The sequence below is a fragment of the Oncorhynchus kisutch genome, linkage group LG13 (genome assembly GCF_002021735.2).
Source record: "Oncorhynchus kisutch isolate 150728-3 linkage group LG13, Okis_V2, whole genome shotgun sequence".
NCBI classification, from domain to species: Eukaryota; Metazoa; Chordata; class Actinopteri; order Salmoniformes; family Salmonidae; genus Oncorhynchus; species Oncorhynchus kisutch.
In genome coordinates this window covers 2,837,012-2,856,038 of record NC_034186.2, presented here as the reverse complement: position 1 = coordinate 2,856,038, position 19,027 = coordinate 2,837,012, and the positions used below count along the sequence as shown (strand labels likewise).

The 19,027-nt window shown below is 46.0% G+C and overlaps 1 protein-coding gene across 1 annotated transcript in view; it reads left to right on the top strand.

Annotated features, from left to right (window-relative positions):
- The window catches only part of LOC109882774 (lipoma-preferred partner homolog), a 179,680-nt gene that overhangs the window by 23,055 nt on the left and 137,598 nt on the right, over window positions 1-19,027 (top strand). Inside the window, exon 3 of the mRNA XM_031838172.1 lies at window positions 18,690-18,783. Coding sequence (XP_031694032.1) covers window positions 18,741-18,783 — 43 coding nt within the window. The 5' untranslated portion in view covers window positions 18,690-18,740. The remainder of the gene's footprint in view (window positions 1-18,689; window positions 18,784-19,027) is intronic.

The following is a 19,027-nucleotide window of genomic DNA, read 5'->3' as shown; positions in this document are numbered from 1 at the left end:
TAGGTCTGGTTGTGTTTTAGTGTGCAGGTCTGGTTGTGTTTAGTGTGTAGGTCTGGTTGTGTTTAGTGTGTAGGTCTGGTTGTGTTTAGTGTGTAGGTCTGGTTGTGTTGTGTTTAGTGTGTAGGTCTGGTTGTGTTGTGTTTAGTGTGTAGGTCTGGTTGTGTTTAGTGTGTAGGTCTGGTTGTGTTTAGTGTGTAGGTCTGTTGTGTTTAGTGTGTAGGTCTGATTGTGTTGTGTTTAGTGTGTAGGTCTGGTTGTGTTTGGAGTGTAGGTCTGGTTGTGTTTAGTGTGTAGGTCTGGTTGTGTTTAGTGTGTAGGTCTGGTTGTGTTTAGTGTGTAGATCTGGTTGTGTTTAGTGTGTAGGTCTGGTTGTGTTTAGTGTGTCTGGTTGTGTTGTGTTTAGTGTGTAGCATGGTTGTGTTGTGTTTAGTGTGTAGGCCTGGTTGTGTTGTGTTTAGTGTGTAGGTCTAGTTGTGTTTAGTGTGTAGGTCTGGTTGTGTTTAGTGTGTAGGTCTGGTTGTGTTTAGTGTGTAGGTCTGGTTGTGTTTAGTGTGTAGGTCTGGTTGTGGTTTAGTGTGTAGGTCTGGTTGTCTTTAGTGTGTAGGTCTGGTTGTGTTGTGTTTAGTGTGTAGGTCTGGTTGTGTTTAGTGTGTAGGTATGGTTGTGTTTAGTGTGTAGGTCTGGTTGTGTTTAGTGTGTAGGTCTGGTTGTGTTGTGTTTAGTGTGTAGGTCTGGTTGTGTTTAGTGTGTAGGTCTGGTTGTGTTTAGTGTGTAGGTCTGGTTGTGTTGTGTTTAGTGTGTAGGGTCTGGTTGTGTTGTGTTTAGTGTGTAGGTCTGGTTGTGTTTAGTGTGTAGGTCTGGTTGTGTTTAGTGTGTAGGTCTGATTGTGTTGTGTTTAGTGTGTAGGTCTGGTTGTGTTTAGTGTGTAGGTCTGGTTGTGTTTAGTGTGTAGGTCTGGTTGTGTTTAGTGTGTAGGTCTGGTTGTGTTTAGTGTGTAGGTCTGGTTGTGTTTAGTGTGTAGGTCTGGTTGTGTTTAGTGTGTAGGCCTGGTTGTGTTGTGTTTAGTGTGTAGGCATGGTTGTGTTGTGTTTAGTGTGTAGGCCTGGTTGTGTTGTGTTTAGTGTGTAGGTCTAGTTGTGTTTAGTGTGTAGGTCTAGTTGTGTTTAGTGTGTAGGTCTGGTTGTGTTTAGTGTGTAGGTCTGGTTGTTTTTAGTGTGCAGGTCTGGTTGTGTTTAGTGTGTAGGTCTGGTTGTGTTTAGTGTGTAGGTCTGGTTGTGTTTAGTGTGTAGGTCTGGTTGTGTTTAGTGTGTAGGTCTGGTTGTGTTTAGTGTGTAGGTCTGGTTGTGTTTAGTGTGTAGGTCTGGTTGTGTTTAGTGTGTAGGTCTGGTTGTGTTTAGTGTGCAGGTCTGGTTGTGTTTAGTGTGTAGGTCTGGTTGTGTTTAGTGTGTAGGTCTGGTTGTGTTTAGTGTGTAGGTCTGGTTGTGTTTAGTGTGTAGGTCTGGTTGTGTTTAGTGTGTAGGTCTGGTTGTGTTTAGTGTGTAGGTCTGGTTGTGTTTAGTGTAGAGGATGAGAACATGATTCTTCCGTTGTGTGTGTTTGGATAAATGATAACCTTTAAAGGGGAATGGAAATCTAGGGCTTAGATGTACTCCCTGAAGTGTTTCCAGTCCTCTTCAAGGACTCATTCAAATCACTGCTGATTTGACTGTAATTGTTTGGTCAAAGAGAGAGGATCCACAATGGTTTGCTTCAACCACCAAATTATACCTCAGATAGACAAGTGTGTATAACAGAAGGGAAGTGGAGGACACTCGTTTGTTCACTCTGAGAACCTACAGAATATAATATATATATATATATATATATAAACCTGTTTATCTCATACAACTGTAATGTAAAAGAAAAGTATTCAGACCCCTTGACTTTTTTCACATTTTGTTACGTTACAGCCCTATTATAAAATATATAAAATCGTTTTTTCCCCTCATCTAACGTCTACAACATTTTTTAAATGTTTGGAAATGTATTACAAATTTAAATATTTAAATATTTAAATATTAAACATTTACATAATTATTCAGACCCTTTACTCAGTACATTGTTGAAGCACCTTTGGCAGCACATACAGCATCAAGTTTTCTTGGGTATGACGCTACAAGCTTGGCACACCTGTATTTGGGGAGCTTCTCCCATTCTTCTCTGCAGATCCTCTCAAGCTCTGTCAGGTTGGATGGGAAGCGTTGCTGCACAGCTATTTTCAGTTTTCTCCAGAGATGTTCGATCAGGTTCAAGTTAGGGTTCTGGCTGGGCCACTCAAAGAAAATTCAGAGACTTGTCCCGAAGCCACTCCTGCGTTGTCTTGGCTGTGAGCTTAGGATCGTTGTCCTGTTGGAAGGTAAACCTTCGGCCCAGTCTGAGGTCCTGGGCACTCTGGAGCTGGTTTTCAAGGATCTGTACTTTGCTCCGGTCTTCTTTGCCTCGATCCTGACTAGTCTCCCTGCTGCTGAAAAAACATCCCTGCCACCACCATGCTTCACCATAGGGATGGTGCCTGGTTTCCTCCAGATGTGACGCTTGGCGTTCAGGCCAAAGAGTCCTATCTCGGTTTAGTCAGACCAGAGAGTCTTGTTTTCCTGAGAATCTGAGGTCTGAGAATCTTTAGGTGCCTTTTGGCAAGCTCCAAGCAGGCTGTCATGTACCTTCTACTGAGGAGTGGATGCTGCCAGTGGCACTCTGGAGCTCTCTGAGTGACCATCGGGTTCTTGGTCACCTCCCTGACCAAGGCTTTTCTCCCCTGGTTGCTCAGTTTGACCGGGCGACCAACTCTAGGAAGAGTCTTGCTGGTTCCAAATGTCTTCCATTTAAGAATGATGGAGGCCACTGTGTTCTTGGGGACCTTCAATGCTGCAGACATTTTTTGGTAGCCTTCCCCAGATCTGTGACTCGACACAATCCTGTCTCGGAACTCTATGGACAATTTCTTCGACCTCATGGCTTGGTTTTTAATGTATATGTCAGAGAACCAAAATAATATATTTTTTAAATATAAACCTATGCATATCTCAGATAACATATATATAATATATATATATATAAACCTGTGTATCCTCATCATCCTCACCATATGTTTGGAAGTAGACATGTCTTCCTCATTGGGGTTTTATCCTGGGTATCTGTTAAGCACTTTGTGATAACTGCTAATGTAAAAATTGCTTTATAAATTACATTTCATTGACCTTGACACAACCAGGATCACATTGGAGGACAGAGCAGGAGGGAGATGTCAATTCTCACCTCAACAGACTAACAGCCAGGGCTACCAACCTTTCTCCAAAATGTAGTGTTTGCTGTAGGTTTATGTAATTATACTTTATGAAGAGATAGTGGTTGTAGATGTTTTATCTCTGAATGTCCCAATGATTTGTGTAGTCATCTGAATAGCTGTTTTTCCCTCTCTCTGCTACCACTGCTTGTGGCAGCCCTCTCCTCAGCCCTATCCTCTCCTCCTCTCTCCTCAGCCCTATCCTCTCCTCCTCTCTCCTCAGCCCTATCCTCTCCTCCTCTCTCCTCAGCCCTATTCTCTCCTCCTCTCTCCTCAGCCCTATCCTCTCCTCATCAGCCCTATCTTATCCTCCTCTCTCCTCAGCCCTATCCTCCTCTCCTCCTCTCTCCTCAGCCCTATCTTCTACTCCTCTCTCCTCAGCCCTATCCTCTCCTCCTCTCTCCTCAGCCCTATCTATTCTCTCCTCCTCTCTCCTCAGCCCTATCCTCTCCTCCTCAGCCCTATCTTATCCTCCTCTCTCCTCAGCCCTATCCTCCTCTCCTCAGCCCTATCTTCTACTCCTCTCTCCTCAGCCCTATCTTCTCCTCCTCTCTCCTCTCACCTCAGCCCTATCTTCTCCTCCTCTCTCCTCTCTCCTCAGCCCTATCCTATCCTCCTCTCTCCTCAGCCCTATCTTCTCCTCCTCTCTCCTCAGCCATATCTTCTCCTCCTCTCTCCTCAGCCCTATCTTCTCCTCCTCTCTCCTCAGCCCTATCTTCTCCTCCTCTCTCCTCAGCCCTATCTTATCCTCCTCTCTCCTCAGCCCTATCTTTTCCTCCTCTCTCCTCAGCCCTATCCTCTCCTCCTCTCCTCCTCTGCCCTATCTTCTCCTCCTCTCTCCTCAGCCCTATCTTCTCCTCCTCTCTCCTCAGCCCTCTCCTCCTCTCTCCTCAGCCCTATCTTCTCCTCCTCTCTCCTCAGCCCTATCCTCTCCTCCTCTCTCCTCAGCCCTATCTTCTCCTCCTCTCTCCTCAGCCCTATCCTCTCCTCCTCTCTCCTCAGCCCTATCTTCTCCTCCTCTCTCCTCAGCCCTATCCTCTCCTCCTCTCTCCTCAGCCCTATCCTCTCCTCCTCTCTCCTCAGCCCTATCCTATCCTCAGCCCTATCTTCTCATCCTCTCTCCTCTCACCTCAGCCCTCTCCTCTCTGCACCCTCTCGGATTTTCACATATCTCTTTCCAGGGGGATGTGTCATATCCCAATGCTGACCTAGTTTCTTACACACGCACACGCACACACACACACACACACACACACACACACACACACACACACACACACACACACACACACACACACACACACACACACACACACACACACACACACACACAGTTCTTACAAAACATACAGTAACACTCGCTTATAGACGTACAACACACACACACACACACAAAGCCTACAGTACAGTACGAAAGGTCTTCCACATTTTTCACAGCAGTCAGTGTTCTATAATATAATTTATTAGATCAGTCAGTGTTCTAGAATTTATCAGATCAGTCAGTGTTCTATAATATAATTTATCAGACCAGTCAGTGTTCTAGAATTTATCAGATCAGTCAGTGTTCTATAATATAATTTATCAGACCAGTCAGTGTTCTAGAATTTATCAGATCAGTCAGTGTTCTAGAATATAATTTATCAGACCAGTCAGTGTTCTAGAATTTATCAGATCAGTCAGTGTTCTAGAATATAATTTATCAGATCAGTCAGTGTTCTAGAATATAATTTATCAGATCAGTCAGTGTTCTAGAATATAATTGATCAGATCAGTCAGGGATGTGTTACCTGTCCCAGACCTATTATTTGACCATGCTGGTCATTTATGAACATTTGAACATCTTGGCAATGTTCTGTTATAATCTCCACCCGGCACAGCCAGAAGAGGACTGGCCACCCCACATAGCCTGGTTCCTCTCTAGGTTTCTTCCTAGGTTCTGGCCTTTCTAGGGAGTTTTTCCTAGCCAATGTGCTTCTACACCTGCATTGCTTGCTGTTTGGGGTTTTAGGCTGGGTTTCTGTACAGCACTTTGAGATATCAGCTGATGTACGAAGGGCTATATAAATAAATTTGATTTGATTTGATTCTATAAAATCATTTATCAGACCAGTCAGTGTTCTATACTATCATTTATCAGATCAGTCAGTGTTCTAGAATATCATTTATCAGACCAGTCAGTGTTCAATCATTTATGAGATCAGTCCATGTTCTAGAATATAATTTACCAGATCAGTCAGTGTTCTATACTATCATTTATCAGATCAGTCAGTGTTCTAGAATATAATTGATCAGATCAGTCAGTGTTCTAGAATACCATTCATCAGAGTGTTCTAGAATATCATTTATCAGATCAGTCAGTGTTCTAGAATACCATTTATCAGATCGGTCAGTGTTCTAGAATATAATTTATCAGATCAGTCAGCGTTCTTTAATATAATTGATCAGATCAGTCAGTGTTCTATAATTTATCAGATCAGTCAGTGTTCTAGAATATAATTTATCAGATCAGTCAGTGTTCTAGAATACCCTTTATTAGATCAGTCAGTGTTCTAGAATACCATTTATCAGATCAGTCAGTGTTCTAGAATATAATGTATTAAAGACTAAACAGCACCTCTCTGACCAGACTGTTATTAAAGACTAAACAGCACCTCTCTGACCAGACTGTTATTAAAGACTAAACAGCACCTCTCTGACCAGTCTGTTATTACAGACTAAACAGCACCTCTCTGACCAGACTGTTATTACAGACTAAACAGCACCTCTCTGACCAGACTGTTATTACAGACTAAACAGCACCTCTCTGACCAGACTGTTATTAAAGACTAAACAGCACCTCTCTGACCAGTCTGTTATTACAGACTAAACAGCACCTCTCTGACCAGACTGTTATTAAAGACTAAACAGCACCTCTCTGACCAGACTGTTATTAAAGACTAAACAGCACCTCTCTGACCAGTCTGTTATTACAGACTAAACAGCACCCCTCTGACCAGTCTGTTACTACAGACTAAACAGCACCTCTCTGACCAGTCTGTTACTACAGACTAAACAGCACCTCTCAATTGATTATTTGGAGAGAAGAATGAAGAATATGTAGTCTACATCCTAAATGGCACACACACACACACACATACACACACACACACACACACACACACACACACACACACACACACACACACACACACACACACACACACACACACACACACACACACACACACACACACACACACACACACACACACACACACACACACACACACACACACACACATGTGTCAGACAGAACCATATGGTGATCCTAATGTGGAATGTCTGCATGTCCTTTATTCCTAGGACCCACGATTCCCCTCCGTGAAAGATGGAGTTCCATTGTTTTACCCGAACAGAGTCCCTAAGCCGCCGTAACTTGATTAGTGCAGAGACAACAAACACTGCCGCTTTCTAAAGACATCCCAATCCAATAACTATCCAATCCCACGTGAATCCATGCAAATGGAAACATCAGTTCAACGCAGGCCGGGGCGGCTCAGTCACGCTGCTGTGAGCTGGCTACTAGTATTATTCTAACCCCACCCCCACCCCGGATGTTAACAGCCAGTACAGCGCTGGACAACAAGCCAGGAAGTCAGATTGCTTCAGTTTTAGTAAAGCCCCCTTTTAAAAGCCTGCCTCTCTCTCTCGGCTCAGGAATCTGAGTAGAGATGCACTAGGCCACTGAAGCTAAAGATCATTAGTGGTTTAAGGCCCATCATGGTTTAATCTGTGGATAAACGTGCCTCAGGGTGATTAAGCTCTATTGTTCAGTCCCTGCTGATCGTACAGGACGGATGTTAATCCCCGGTGTATATATATATATATATATCACCCTACACATATCACATTCTGTCTGTTACCACCCTCCACATTCTGTCTGTTATCACCCTCCACATATCACATTCTGTCTGTTATCATCCTCCACATTCTGTCTGTTATCACCCTCCACATATCACATTCTGTCTGTTACCACCCTCCACATTCTGTCTGTTATCACCCTCCACATATCACATTCTGTCTGTTATCATCCTCCACATTCTGTCTGTTATCACCCTCCACATTATGTCTGTTATCACCCTCCACATATCACATTCTGTCTGTTATCATCCTCCACATTCTGTCTGTTATCACCCTCCACATTATGTCTGTTATCACCCTCCACATTCTGTCTGTTATCACCCTCCACATTCTGTCTGTTATCACCCTCCACATTCTGTCTGTTATCACCCTCCACATTCTGTCTGTTACCACCCTCCACATTCTGTCTGTTAGCACCCTCCACATATCACATTCTGTCTGTTATCACCCTCCACATTCTGTCTGTTATCACCCTCCATATATCAGATCATGTCTGTTACCACCCTCCACATTCTGTCTCTTATCACCCTCCACATTATGTATGTTATCACCCTCCACATATCACATTCTGTCTGTTATCACCCTCCACATTATGTCTGTTATCACCCTCCACATTCTGTATGTTATCACCCTCCACATTCTGTATGTTATCACCCTCCACATTCTGTATGTTATCACCCTCCACATTCTGTATGTTATCACCCTCCACATTCTGTATGTTATCACCCTCCACATTATGTCTGTTATCACCCTCCACATTATGTCTGTTATCACCCTCCACATATCACATTCTGTCTGTTATCACCCTCCACATTATGTATGTTATCACCCTCCACATTATGTCTGTTATCACCCTCCACATTATGTCTGTTATCACCCTCCACATATCACATTCTGTCTGTTATCACCCTCCACATTCTGTATGTTATCACCCTCCACATTATGTATGTTATCACCCTCCACATTCTGTCTGTTATCACCCTCCACATTCTGTCTGTTTTCACCCTCCACATTATGTCTGTTATCACCCTCCACATTATGTATGTTATCACCCTCCACATTATGTATGTTATCACCCTCCACATTATGTCTGTTATCACCCTCCACATTATGTATGTTATCACCCTCCACATTATGTCTGTTATCACCCTCCACATGATGTATGTTATCACCCTCCACATTCTGTCTGTTATCACCCTCCACATTCTGTCTGTTATCACCCTCCACATTATGTCTGTTATCACCCTCCACATATCACATTCTGTCTGTTATCACCCTCCACATTCTGTATGTTATCACCCTCCACATTATGTCTGTTATCACCCTCCACATTCTGTCTGTTATCACCCTCCACATTCTGTCTGTTTTCACCCTCCACATTCTGTCTGTTATCACCCTCCACATTCTGTCTGTTATCACCCTCCACATTCTGTCTGTTATCACCCTCCACATTCTGTCTGTTATCACCCTCCACATTATGTCTGTTATCACCCTCCACATTATGTCTGTTATCACCCTCCACATTATGTCTGTTATCACCCTCCACATTATGTCTGTTATCACCCTCCACATTATGTCTGTTATCACCCTCCACATATCACATTCTGTCTGTTATCACCCTCCACATTCTGTATGTTATCACCCTCCACATTCTGTATGTTATCACCCTCCACATTATGTCTGTTATCACCCTCCACATTCTGTCTGTTATCACCCTCCACATTATGTATGTTATCACCCTCCACATTCTGTCTGTTATCACCCTCCACATTCTGTCTGTTATCACCCTCCACATTCTGTCTGTTATCACCCTCCACATTCTGTCTGTTATCACCCTCCACATTCTGTCTGTTATCACCCTCCACATTCGGTCTGTTATCACCCTCCACATTCTGTCTGTTATCACCCTCCACATATCACATTCTGTCTGTTATCACCCTCCACATTCTGTCTGTTATCACCCTCCACATATCACATTCTGTCTGTTATCACCCTCCACATTATGTCTGTTACACCCTCCACATATCACATTATATCAAATCAAATCAAATGTATTCATATAGCCCTTCGTACATCAGCTGATATCTCAAAGTGCTGTACAGAAACCCAGCCTAAAACCCCAAACAGCAAGCAATGCAGGTGTAGAAGCATGGTTGCTAGGAAAAACTCCCTAGAAAGGCCAAAACCTAGGAAGAAACCTAGAGAGGAACCAGGCTATGTGGGGTGGCCAGTCCTCTTCTGGCTGTCATCACCCTCCACCTTCTGTCTGTTATCACCCTCCATGTAGCTCAATGCTCCTGAGGTTTGAGTACATGACATGGCATGTAGCATCCAGGCCCCAGGAAGCCTCTCATATTCGTTGCTGATCTAGGATCAGTTTAGCTATCCAGATCATAATGAATAAGATGTCTCTGCTGTGGTATTCTGTGACGAGACAGATACGAGGGAAGAAGGTTTGGGAGAAGAGGAATTGTCTGCCTCTTTCTTGGAGCCCCAGCAGCTTTACATCATGTTTTATACAAGCTCAGCAGACACCTGGGGCATCAGGTGAAAGGTAACACTCAGCTTATCCTCAATCCCCCACCTCAGCGTGCACACACACACACACACACACACACCAGCCCTGATCCAATCAGCCGTAACAGTATGCCGATCCCACCATGGGTGGTGGGTGAGAGGAGGGTTATGGGGCTGAGGCGGTGTTGCCGTACCAGCCCTGATCCAATCAGCCGTAACAGTATGCCGATCCCACCATGGGTGGTGGGTGAGAGGAGGGTTACGGGGCTGAGGCGGTGTTGCCATACCAGCCCTGATCCAATCAGCCGTAACAGTATGCCGATCCCACCATGGGTGGTGGGTGAGAGGAGGGTTACGGGGCTGAGGCGGTGTTGCCATACCAGCCCTGATCCAATCAGCCGTAACAGTATGCCGATGGGTGGTGGGTGAGAGGAGGGTTATGGGGCTGAGGCGGTGTTGCCGTACCGGCCTTCTCTTCCTCTAAACAGATGGATGATTACATGTGTTTTTCTCTCCCAGACACTCTTCCTTCCGGTGTTTTCTGGAAGCAGCTTGCAGTGTGGTCTATCCACAGTGGGTTTCTATCTGACTGTCTCTGCCATCTAGTCAGCCAGTCAGCCAGCAAACCAGCCAGCCAGCCATCTAGTCAGTCAGCAAACCAGCCAGCCAGCCATCTAGTCAGCCAGCAAACCAGCCATCTAGTCAGCCAGAAAACCAGCCACTCGTCTAGTCAGCCAGAAAACCAGCCAGCCACCCATCTAGTCAGCCAGTCAGCCAGCAAACCAGCCAGCCAACCATCTAGTCAGCCAGTCACCCAGCAAACCAGCCAGCCATCTAGTCAACCAGCAAACCAGCCAGCCAGCCATCTAGTCAGCCATCAAACCAGCCAGCCAGCCATCTAGTCAACCAGCAAACCAGCCAGCCAGCCATATAGTCAGCCAGCTAACCAGCCAGCCAGCCATCTAGTCAGCCATCAAACCAGCCAGCCAGCCATCTAGTCAGCCATCAAACCAGCCAGCCAGCCAGCCATCTAGTCAGCCATCAAACCAGCCAGCCAGCCAGCCATCTAGTCAGCCAGCAAACCAGCCAGCAAACCAGCCAGCCAATCAGCCAGCCAGCCATTCAGCCAGTCAGATGTGTGCTGACTAGACACCCATGAGCCCTGGGTGTTGTACTGTCACAGCACTCCATGTTGTTCTCACCCAATGCCACTTTGATGACCTCACCCAGTAATGGCCCAGCGGGTGTTTGGGTTTGATTTCCGATATTAACCACAGCCCTAGATCAGACCTGACCTTTGATGGCTCCTAATTGTGGCATATTGGAGTTTATTTTATTTGATCAACCCCTAAAATAAATGTACATTCATTATAATCCACATAATAATGACCATTTCATATTGCTGAAGGATTATTTTCCTGCCAACTCTATGTACTATAATTATAAGAAGGTGGTAGAGGTGAAGCCTGTTGGCTGGTAGTAGAAGGTTCTGGTAGAGGTGAAGCCTGCAGGCTGGTAGTAGAAGGGTCTGGTAGAGGTGAAGCCTGCAGGCTGGTAGTAGAAGGTTCTGGTAGAGGTGAAGCCTGCAGGCTGGTAGTAGAAGGTTCTGGTAGTGGTAGAGGTGAAGCCTGCAGGCTGGTAGTAGAAGGTTCTGGTAGTGGTAGAGGTGAAGCCTGCAGGCTGGTAGTAGAAGGTTCTGGTAGTGGTAGAGGTGAAGCCTGCAGGCTGGTAGTAGAAGGTTCTGGTAGTGGTAGAGGTGAAGCCTGCAGGCTGGTAGTAGAAGGTTCTGGTAGTGGTGAAGCCTGCAGGCTGGTAGTAGAAGGTGGTAGAGGTGAAGCCTGCAGGCTGGTAGTAGAAGGTTCTGGTAGAGGTGAAGCCTGCAGGCTGGTAGTAGAAGGTGGTAGAGGTGAAGCCTGCAGGCTGGTAGTAGAAGGTTCTGGTAGAGGTGAAGCCTGCAGGCTGGTAGTAGAAGGTGGTAGAGGTGAAGCCTGCAGGCTGGTAGTAGAAGGTTCTGGTAGAGGTGAAGCCTGCAGGCTGGTAGTAGAAGGTTCTGGTAGTGATGTAGCCTGCAGGCTGGTAGTAGAAGGTTCTGGTAGAGGTGAAGCCTGCAGGCTGGTAGTAGAAGGTTCTGGTAGAGGTGAAGCCTGCAGGCTGGTAGTAGAAGGTTCTGGTAGTGGTAGAGGTGAAGCCTGCAGGCTGGTAGTAGAAGGTTCTGGTAGTGGTAGAGGTGAAGCCTGCAGGCTGGTAGTAGAAGGTTCTGGTAGTGGTAGAGGTGAAGCCTGCAGGCTGGTAGTAGAAGGTTCTGGTAGTGGTGAAGCCTGCAGGCTGGTAGTAGAAGGTGGTAGAGGTGAAGCCTGCAGGCTGGTAGTAGAAGGTTCTGGTAGAGGTGAAGCCTGCAGGCTGGTAGTAGAAGGTTCTGGTAGAGGTGAAGCCTGCAGGCTGGTAGTAGAAGGTTCTGGTAGAGGTGAAGCCTGCAGGCTGGTAGTAGAAGGTGGTAGAGGTGAAGCCTGCAGGCTGGTAGTAGAAGGTTCTGGTAGAGGTGAAGCCTGCAGGCTGGTAGTAGAAGGTGGTAGAGGTGAAGCCTGCAGGCTGGTAGTAGAAGGTTCTGGTAGTGGTGAAGCCTGCAGGCTGGTAGTAGAAGGTGGTAGAGGTGAAGCCTGCAGGCTGGTAGTAGAAGGTTCTGGTAGAGGTGAAGCCTGCAGGCTGGTAGTAGAAGGTGGTAGAGGTGAAGCCTGCAGGCTGGTAGTAGAAGGTTCTGGTAGAGGTGAAGCCTGCAGGCTGGTAGTAGAAGGTGGTAGAGGTGAAGCCTGCAGGCTGGTAGTAGAAGGTGGTAGTGGTGAAGCCTGCAGGCTGGTAGTAGAAGGTTCTGGTAGTGATGTAGCCTGCAGGCTGGTAGTAGAAGGTTCTGGTAGAGGTGAAGCCTGCAGGCTGGTAGTAGAAGGTTCTGGTAGAGGTGAAGCCTGCAGGCTGGTAGTAGAAGGTTCTGGTAGTGGTAGAGGTGAAGCCTGCAGGCTGGTAGTAGAAGGTTCTGGTAGTGGTAGAGGTGAAGCCTGCAGGCTGGTAGTAGAAGGTTCTGGTAGTGGTAGAGGTGAAGCCTGCAGGCTGGTAGTAGAAGGTTCTGGTAGTGGTGAAGCCTGCAGGCTGGTAGTAGAAGGTTCTGGTAGTGGTAGAGGTGAAGCCTGCAGGCTGGTAGTAGAAGGTTCTGGTAGAGGTGAAGCCTGCAGGCTGGTAGTAGAAGGTTCTGGTAGAGGTGAAGCCTGCAGGCTGGTAGTAGAAGGTGGTAGAGGTGAAGCCTGCAGGCTGGTAGTAGAAGGTTCTGGTAGAGGTGAAGCCTGCAGGCTGGTAGTAGAAGGTTCTGGTAGTGATGTAGCCTGCAGGCTGGTAGTAGAAGGTTCTGGTAGTGTTACTGTGTAGCCTGCAGGCTGGTAGTAGAAGGTTCTGGTAGAGGTGTAGCCTGCAGGCTGGTAGTAGAAGGTTCTGGTAGAGGTGAAGCCTGCAGGCTGGTAGTAGAAGGTTCTGGTAGTGATGTAGCCTGCAGGCTGGTAGTAGAAGGTTCTGGTAGTGTTACTGTGTAGCCTGCAGGCTGGTAGTAGAAGGTTCTGGTAGAGGTGTAGCCTGTAGGCTGGTAGTAGAAGGTTCTGGTAGTGGTAGAGGTGTAGCCTGCAGGCTGGTAGTAGAAGGTTCTGGTAGTGTTACTGTGTATCCTGCAGGCTGGTAGTAGAAGGTTCTGGTAGAGGTGTAGCCTGCAGGCTGGTAGTAGAAGGTTCTGGTAGTGGTAGAGGTGTAGCCTGCAGGCTGGTAGTAGAAGGTTCTGGTAGTGTTACTGTGTAACCTGCAGGCTGGTAGTAGAAGGTTCTGGTAGTGTTACTGTGTATCCTGCAGGCTGGTGTAATAGCCAGAAGGCCAAACAGTAGACCTCATTAACTCTGAGGAAATCTACACATTGGACGTGCAAATCTCTCCTGTCCTCTGCCAGCAGACATGCAGGCAGACAGGCTGGCAGACAGACAGACAGACAGACAGACAGACAGACAGACAGACAGGCTGGCAGACAGACAGGCAGACAGACAGACAGACAGGCAGACAGGCTGGCAGACAGACAGACAGACAGACAGACAGACAGACAGACAGACAGACAGACAGGCTGGCAGACAGACAGACAGACAGACAGACAGACAGACAGACAGACAGACAGACAGACAGGCTGGCAGACAGACAGACAGACAGGCAGGCAAACAGGCAGACAGACAGACAGACAGACAGACAGACAGGCTGGCAGACAGACAGACAGACAGACAGACAGACAGACAGACAGACAGACAGACAGACAGGCTGGCAGACAGGCAGACAGACAGACAGGCAGGCAGACAGGCTGGCAGACAGACAGACAGACAGGCAGGCAAACAGGCAGACAGACAGACAGACAGACAGACAGACAGACAGACAGACAGACAGACAGACAGACAGGCAGGCAGGTAGGCAGACAGACAGGCAGGCAAACAGGCAGACAGACAGACAGGCAGACAGACAGGCAGGCAAACAGGCAGGCAGACAGACAGACAGACAAACAGGCAGACAGACAGACAGACAGACAGGCAGACAGACAGACAGACAGACAGACAGACAGACAGACAGACAGACAGACAGACAGACAGACAGACAGACAGACAGACAGACAGACAGACAGACAGACAGACAGGCTGGCCCAGGGTCTCTCTGAGTTCCTAGGACACACAGTAAGGCATATTAGTGAGAATGCAACAATCTGTAAGTCTACAATGAATGGCACATTTAAAGCGTTTCATTCCAAACAGCTATATATCCATTTTCAGAAATGTTTGAAAATGAGCTTTTAATGTTTAAAGAAATGATGAGAGATTGCTGTGTTTTTCACCATTGGTTTCATTTCAGAGATGTCATGAAACTCCTCACTCTCAGTGAAAGAATTAGTACTGCTAAGATGTTACACAGTCACACGTAACAAATGAAGAATGAAATATTCCGTGCCGTCAAATGTGATTAGAATGTGGTATGGTGATAGGTGCCAGGCGCACCGGGTTCGAGTCAGCATGCACGTTCAACACCTTGTAGAGTCATTCGCCCGACGAATTGAGGCTGTTCTGAGGGAAAAAAGGGGTTCAACTCAGTTTTTAGGAAGGTGTTCCTAATGTTTTGCTCACTGCCCACTGTTCTGGCTTTTACAGGAGGTGTTTGGAAGGTGTTCCTAATGTTTGCTCAGTGCCCACTGTTCTGGCTTTTACAGGAGGTGTTTGGAAGGTGTTCCTAATGTTTTGCTCAGTGCCCACTGTTCTGGCTTTTACAGGAGGTGTTTGGAAGGTGTTCCTAATGTTTTGCTCAGTGCCCACTGTTCTAGCTTTTACAGGCACCTCGGAGGTGTTTGTTCAGGCTCAGCATCAGAAGAATACTCATCAGCAACGTCATGATTCATTTCTTCCGTCTGAGATGGTTTCCATTCAGATCTTGTAGCTTCGCTAACACGGCATGGTTGTCCATATCGTCTTCTCTCTTTTTGTCGTTGTAAAGTACACACTCACTGTATATAGGGTATTGTCTGGAGGACTGGGTCGTACCTGATTTTACACAAGCGACAATGAGTAAACACACAAGAAGAAGAACAGTTCAAGTTTTACTTCATGTTTTAGCCTCTCTGGCGTTCTAGTCCACAAGCCATTCAGGTAAGAAGGTGGCTAAAGATGGCTGTCACCTGTAAGTCTCTTTCGTCCGCGGCAGTGTGGCCTCATTGACAGAGTCCGTAACTCTCCTTAGGAGTCTGTGGAAGGAGAGCGCAACACAATGTAAGTGGGAGAGTAAGCGTCAGACTCTTCTGCCAGTCAGTTGATTAGAGAATGCCTTTACAGGTGTGCTGATTAGTAATCCTGTGCAGGTGTGATGGGTGAGCAGAGCTGTGGTGCCGCCTTCAGCCGGCCTGGTGAAGGTAATGTAGCCTTCTACAGTGCTGAACTGAGGGACACTGTCCACTGTGCTGAAGTGAGCCCACCTATTATTCTGTGCTGAGTTGGGTGGTTCTGTCCATGGTGCTGAAGTGAGCCCACCTGTTATTCTGTGCTGAGGTGGGTGCCACTGTCCATGGTGCTGAAGTGAGCCCACCTATTATTCTGTGCTGAGGTGGGTGCCACTGTCCATGGAGCTGAAGTGAGCCCACCTGTTCTTCTGTGCTGAGTTGGGTGGTTCTGTCCATGGTGCTGAAGTGAGCCCACCTGTTCTTCTGTGCTGAGTTGGGTGGTTCTGTCCATGGTGCTGAAGTGAGCCCACCTCTTCTTCTGTGCTGAGGTGGGTGGTTCTGTCCATGGTTCTGCACTGGGAGTCCTTCAGCCGCACTTCTGGCCATGGTAAAGTTGGAACTGAATAGTGAGTGTTGCAACCGAGGACAGAGGATTTTTACGCGCTACGTGTTTAACCTCTCTGGGATATGTGCGCTAGCGTCCCACCTGGCCAAAAGCCAGCGAAAATGTAGAGCGCCAAATTCAAATAAATTACTATAAAAATATACCTTTCATTAAATCACACATTCAAGATAGCAAATTAAAGCTACACTTGTTGTGAATCCAGCCAACATGTCAGATTTAAAAAATGCTTTACGGCGAAAGCAAACGCTGCTATTATCTGAGGATAGCACCTCCGTTAACAAAGAGAGAAACCATATTTCAACCCTGCAGGCGCGACGCAAAACTCAGAAATAAAAATATAATTAATGCCTTTACCTTTGACGAGCTTCTTTTGTTGGCACTCCAATATGTCCCATAAACATCACAAATGGTTGTTTTGTTCGATTAATTCCGTCGATATATATATCCAAAATGTCCATTTATTTGGCACGTTTGATACAAAAAAAACACGGATTCCAACTTGCTCAACGTGACAAAATATCTCAAAAGTTCCCTGTAAACTTTGCCAAAACATTTCATACTAGTTGAAATACAACTTAAGTTTTTTTTTAACATAAATAATCGATAAAATTGAAGACGGGAAGAGACAAAAACAAACTGTAGCTAGCTTTTTGGCACGCGCCTCTAACTAAAAGAACACATCAAGTAACCCTCGTTCAAGATGGCCGTACTTCTTCATTACACAAAGGAATAACATCAACCAATTTCTAAAGACTGTTGACATCCAGTGGAAGCAAAAGAAGGTCCCTTAGAAATCTGGATTCCCAATGAAAACCCATTAAAAAGAGACCTCAAAGAAAAGAAAAAAATCTGAATGGTTTGTCCTCAGGGTTTCGCCTGCTAAATAAGTTCTGTTATACTCACAGACATGATTCAAACAGTTTTACTGAGAGTGTGTCAGAGTGTTCAACTCACCCATTATCCCTCTTTCTCTCTCTTTTCAACTCACCCATGATCCATCTTTCTCTCTCTTTACAACTCACCCATTATCCCTCTTTCTCTCTCTTTACAACTCACCCATTATCCCTCTTTCTTTATCTTTTCAACTCACCCATTATCCCTCTTTCTCTCTCTTTACAACTCACCCATTATCCATCTTTCTCTCTCTTTACAACTCACCCATTATCCCTCTTTCTCTCTCTGTTCAACTCACCCATTATCCATCTTTCTCTCTCTGTTCAACTCACCCATTATCCATCTTTCTCTCTCTTTTCAACTCACCCATTATCCCTATTTCTCTCTCTGTTCAACTCACCCATTATCCCTCTTTCTATCCCTCTCTCTCTGGGAGAAGGAAGGGGCAACAAGTGAACACCATTCAAATAATGACACGCTCGTTCTGTTTGTGACATTAAGATTCTAACAACGACAGAGTGTTATATAGATATATAGACATTATATAGACGTTATATAGACGTATTTATTTAAAGTCAAGGATGGTGGGGGGTCGGGGGGGGGGCATGACTTTATAAATGGCAGAGTAATAAAAAATAATAATTAATGAGCAATCCAAATGACTTCTTTAGCGGTTCTAGTGTTAACACTGCTAATCTAACCCACACATCAAACCAAAGGGGATTAAATCCTTATGAAAAACTTGTTTCTGCCATTAAACGTGTTCCTTATCCGTACCCTGCTGTCTCACGCAGCCTCTCCCTGCCAGGCAGTTTAAAGCACCTTGTTAGGGCTTTCTTTTTTGACGGCAGAGAATCATTTCTCGCTTGAATAAAAGAGAGAAATTGCTTCCCTGCCTGCTTCACGATTGCTTCGCTGTTTTTATTCAGCTATTAAACGGCAATAATATAAGCTTGTGAGATCTATTCGCTGGAGAGACGTTTATGGGATATTTCTAAGTTCAGTATAAGTGTAAAATAACAGCCGAGGGACAGCCAGTTGAACACACGAGGGACAGCCAGTTGAACACACGAGGGACAGCTAGTTGAACACACGAGGGACAGCCAGTTGAACACACGAGGGACAGCTAGTTGAACACACGAGGGACAGCCAGTTGAACACACGAGGGACAGCCAGTTGAACACACGAGGGACAGCCAGTTGAACACACGAGGGACAGCCAGTTGAACACACGAGGGACAGCCAGTTGAACACACGAGGGACAGCCAGTTGAACACACGAGGGACAGCCAGTTGAACACACGAGGGACAGCTAGTTGAACACACGAGGGACAGCTAGTTGAACACACGAGGGACAGCCAGTGGCCCTTTCACACTGACACACAGAAACACACACAAACACAGATTGCAGGCTGCTGAGGGTGACCACAATCTGCTCAGTCACCATCTGCTGCTCTCCAGTGATTAATAAGAACATGATATTTGCCTAAACGCTCATAAAAGACCTGTAGACTAACAGCTGTCTAATGTTCCTAAATGACTACAGATGAGACATGATGGAGACATGGTCAAATGTTCATCAATCTTGGACAGAGAGTCACTCTTTAATGCCAGCCTGACTGTGGCAGACTGTGTGTATGATCCACTATGTCCCTGTGCTGTGTTGCAGGCTCCCAGCGGTGCCAGGCCTGAGGAAGAACTGGAGCGTCTCACCAAGAAGATGCTGTATGACATGGACAACCCTCCGACTGAGGAGTACTTTGGTGAGACAGAACTTTACAGTACAGTAATCATATCATTACCTACAGTGAACGGCATTATAGGGGTCGATCCCACCAAAAATAGTGTTTTTTTTTCTAAAAGCTGAGCTGGTTCTACTCTTTATCTAAAAGCTGAGCTGGTTCTACTCTTTATCTAAAAGCTGAGCTGGTTCTACTCTTTATCTAAAAGCTGAGATGGTTCTACTCTTTATGTAAAAGCAGGTGTTCTGGTTCTACTCTTTATGTA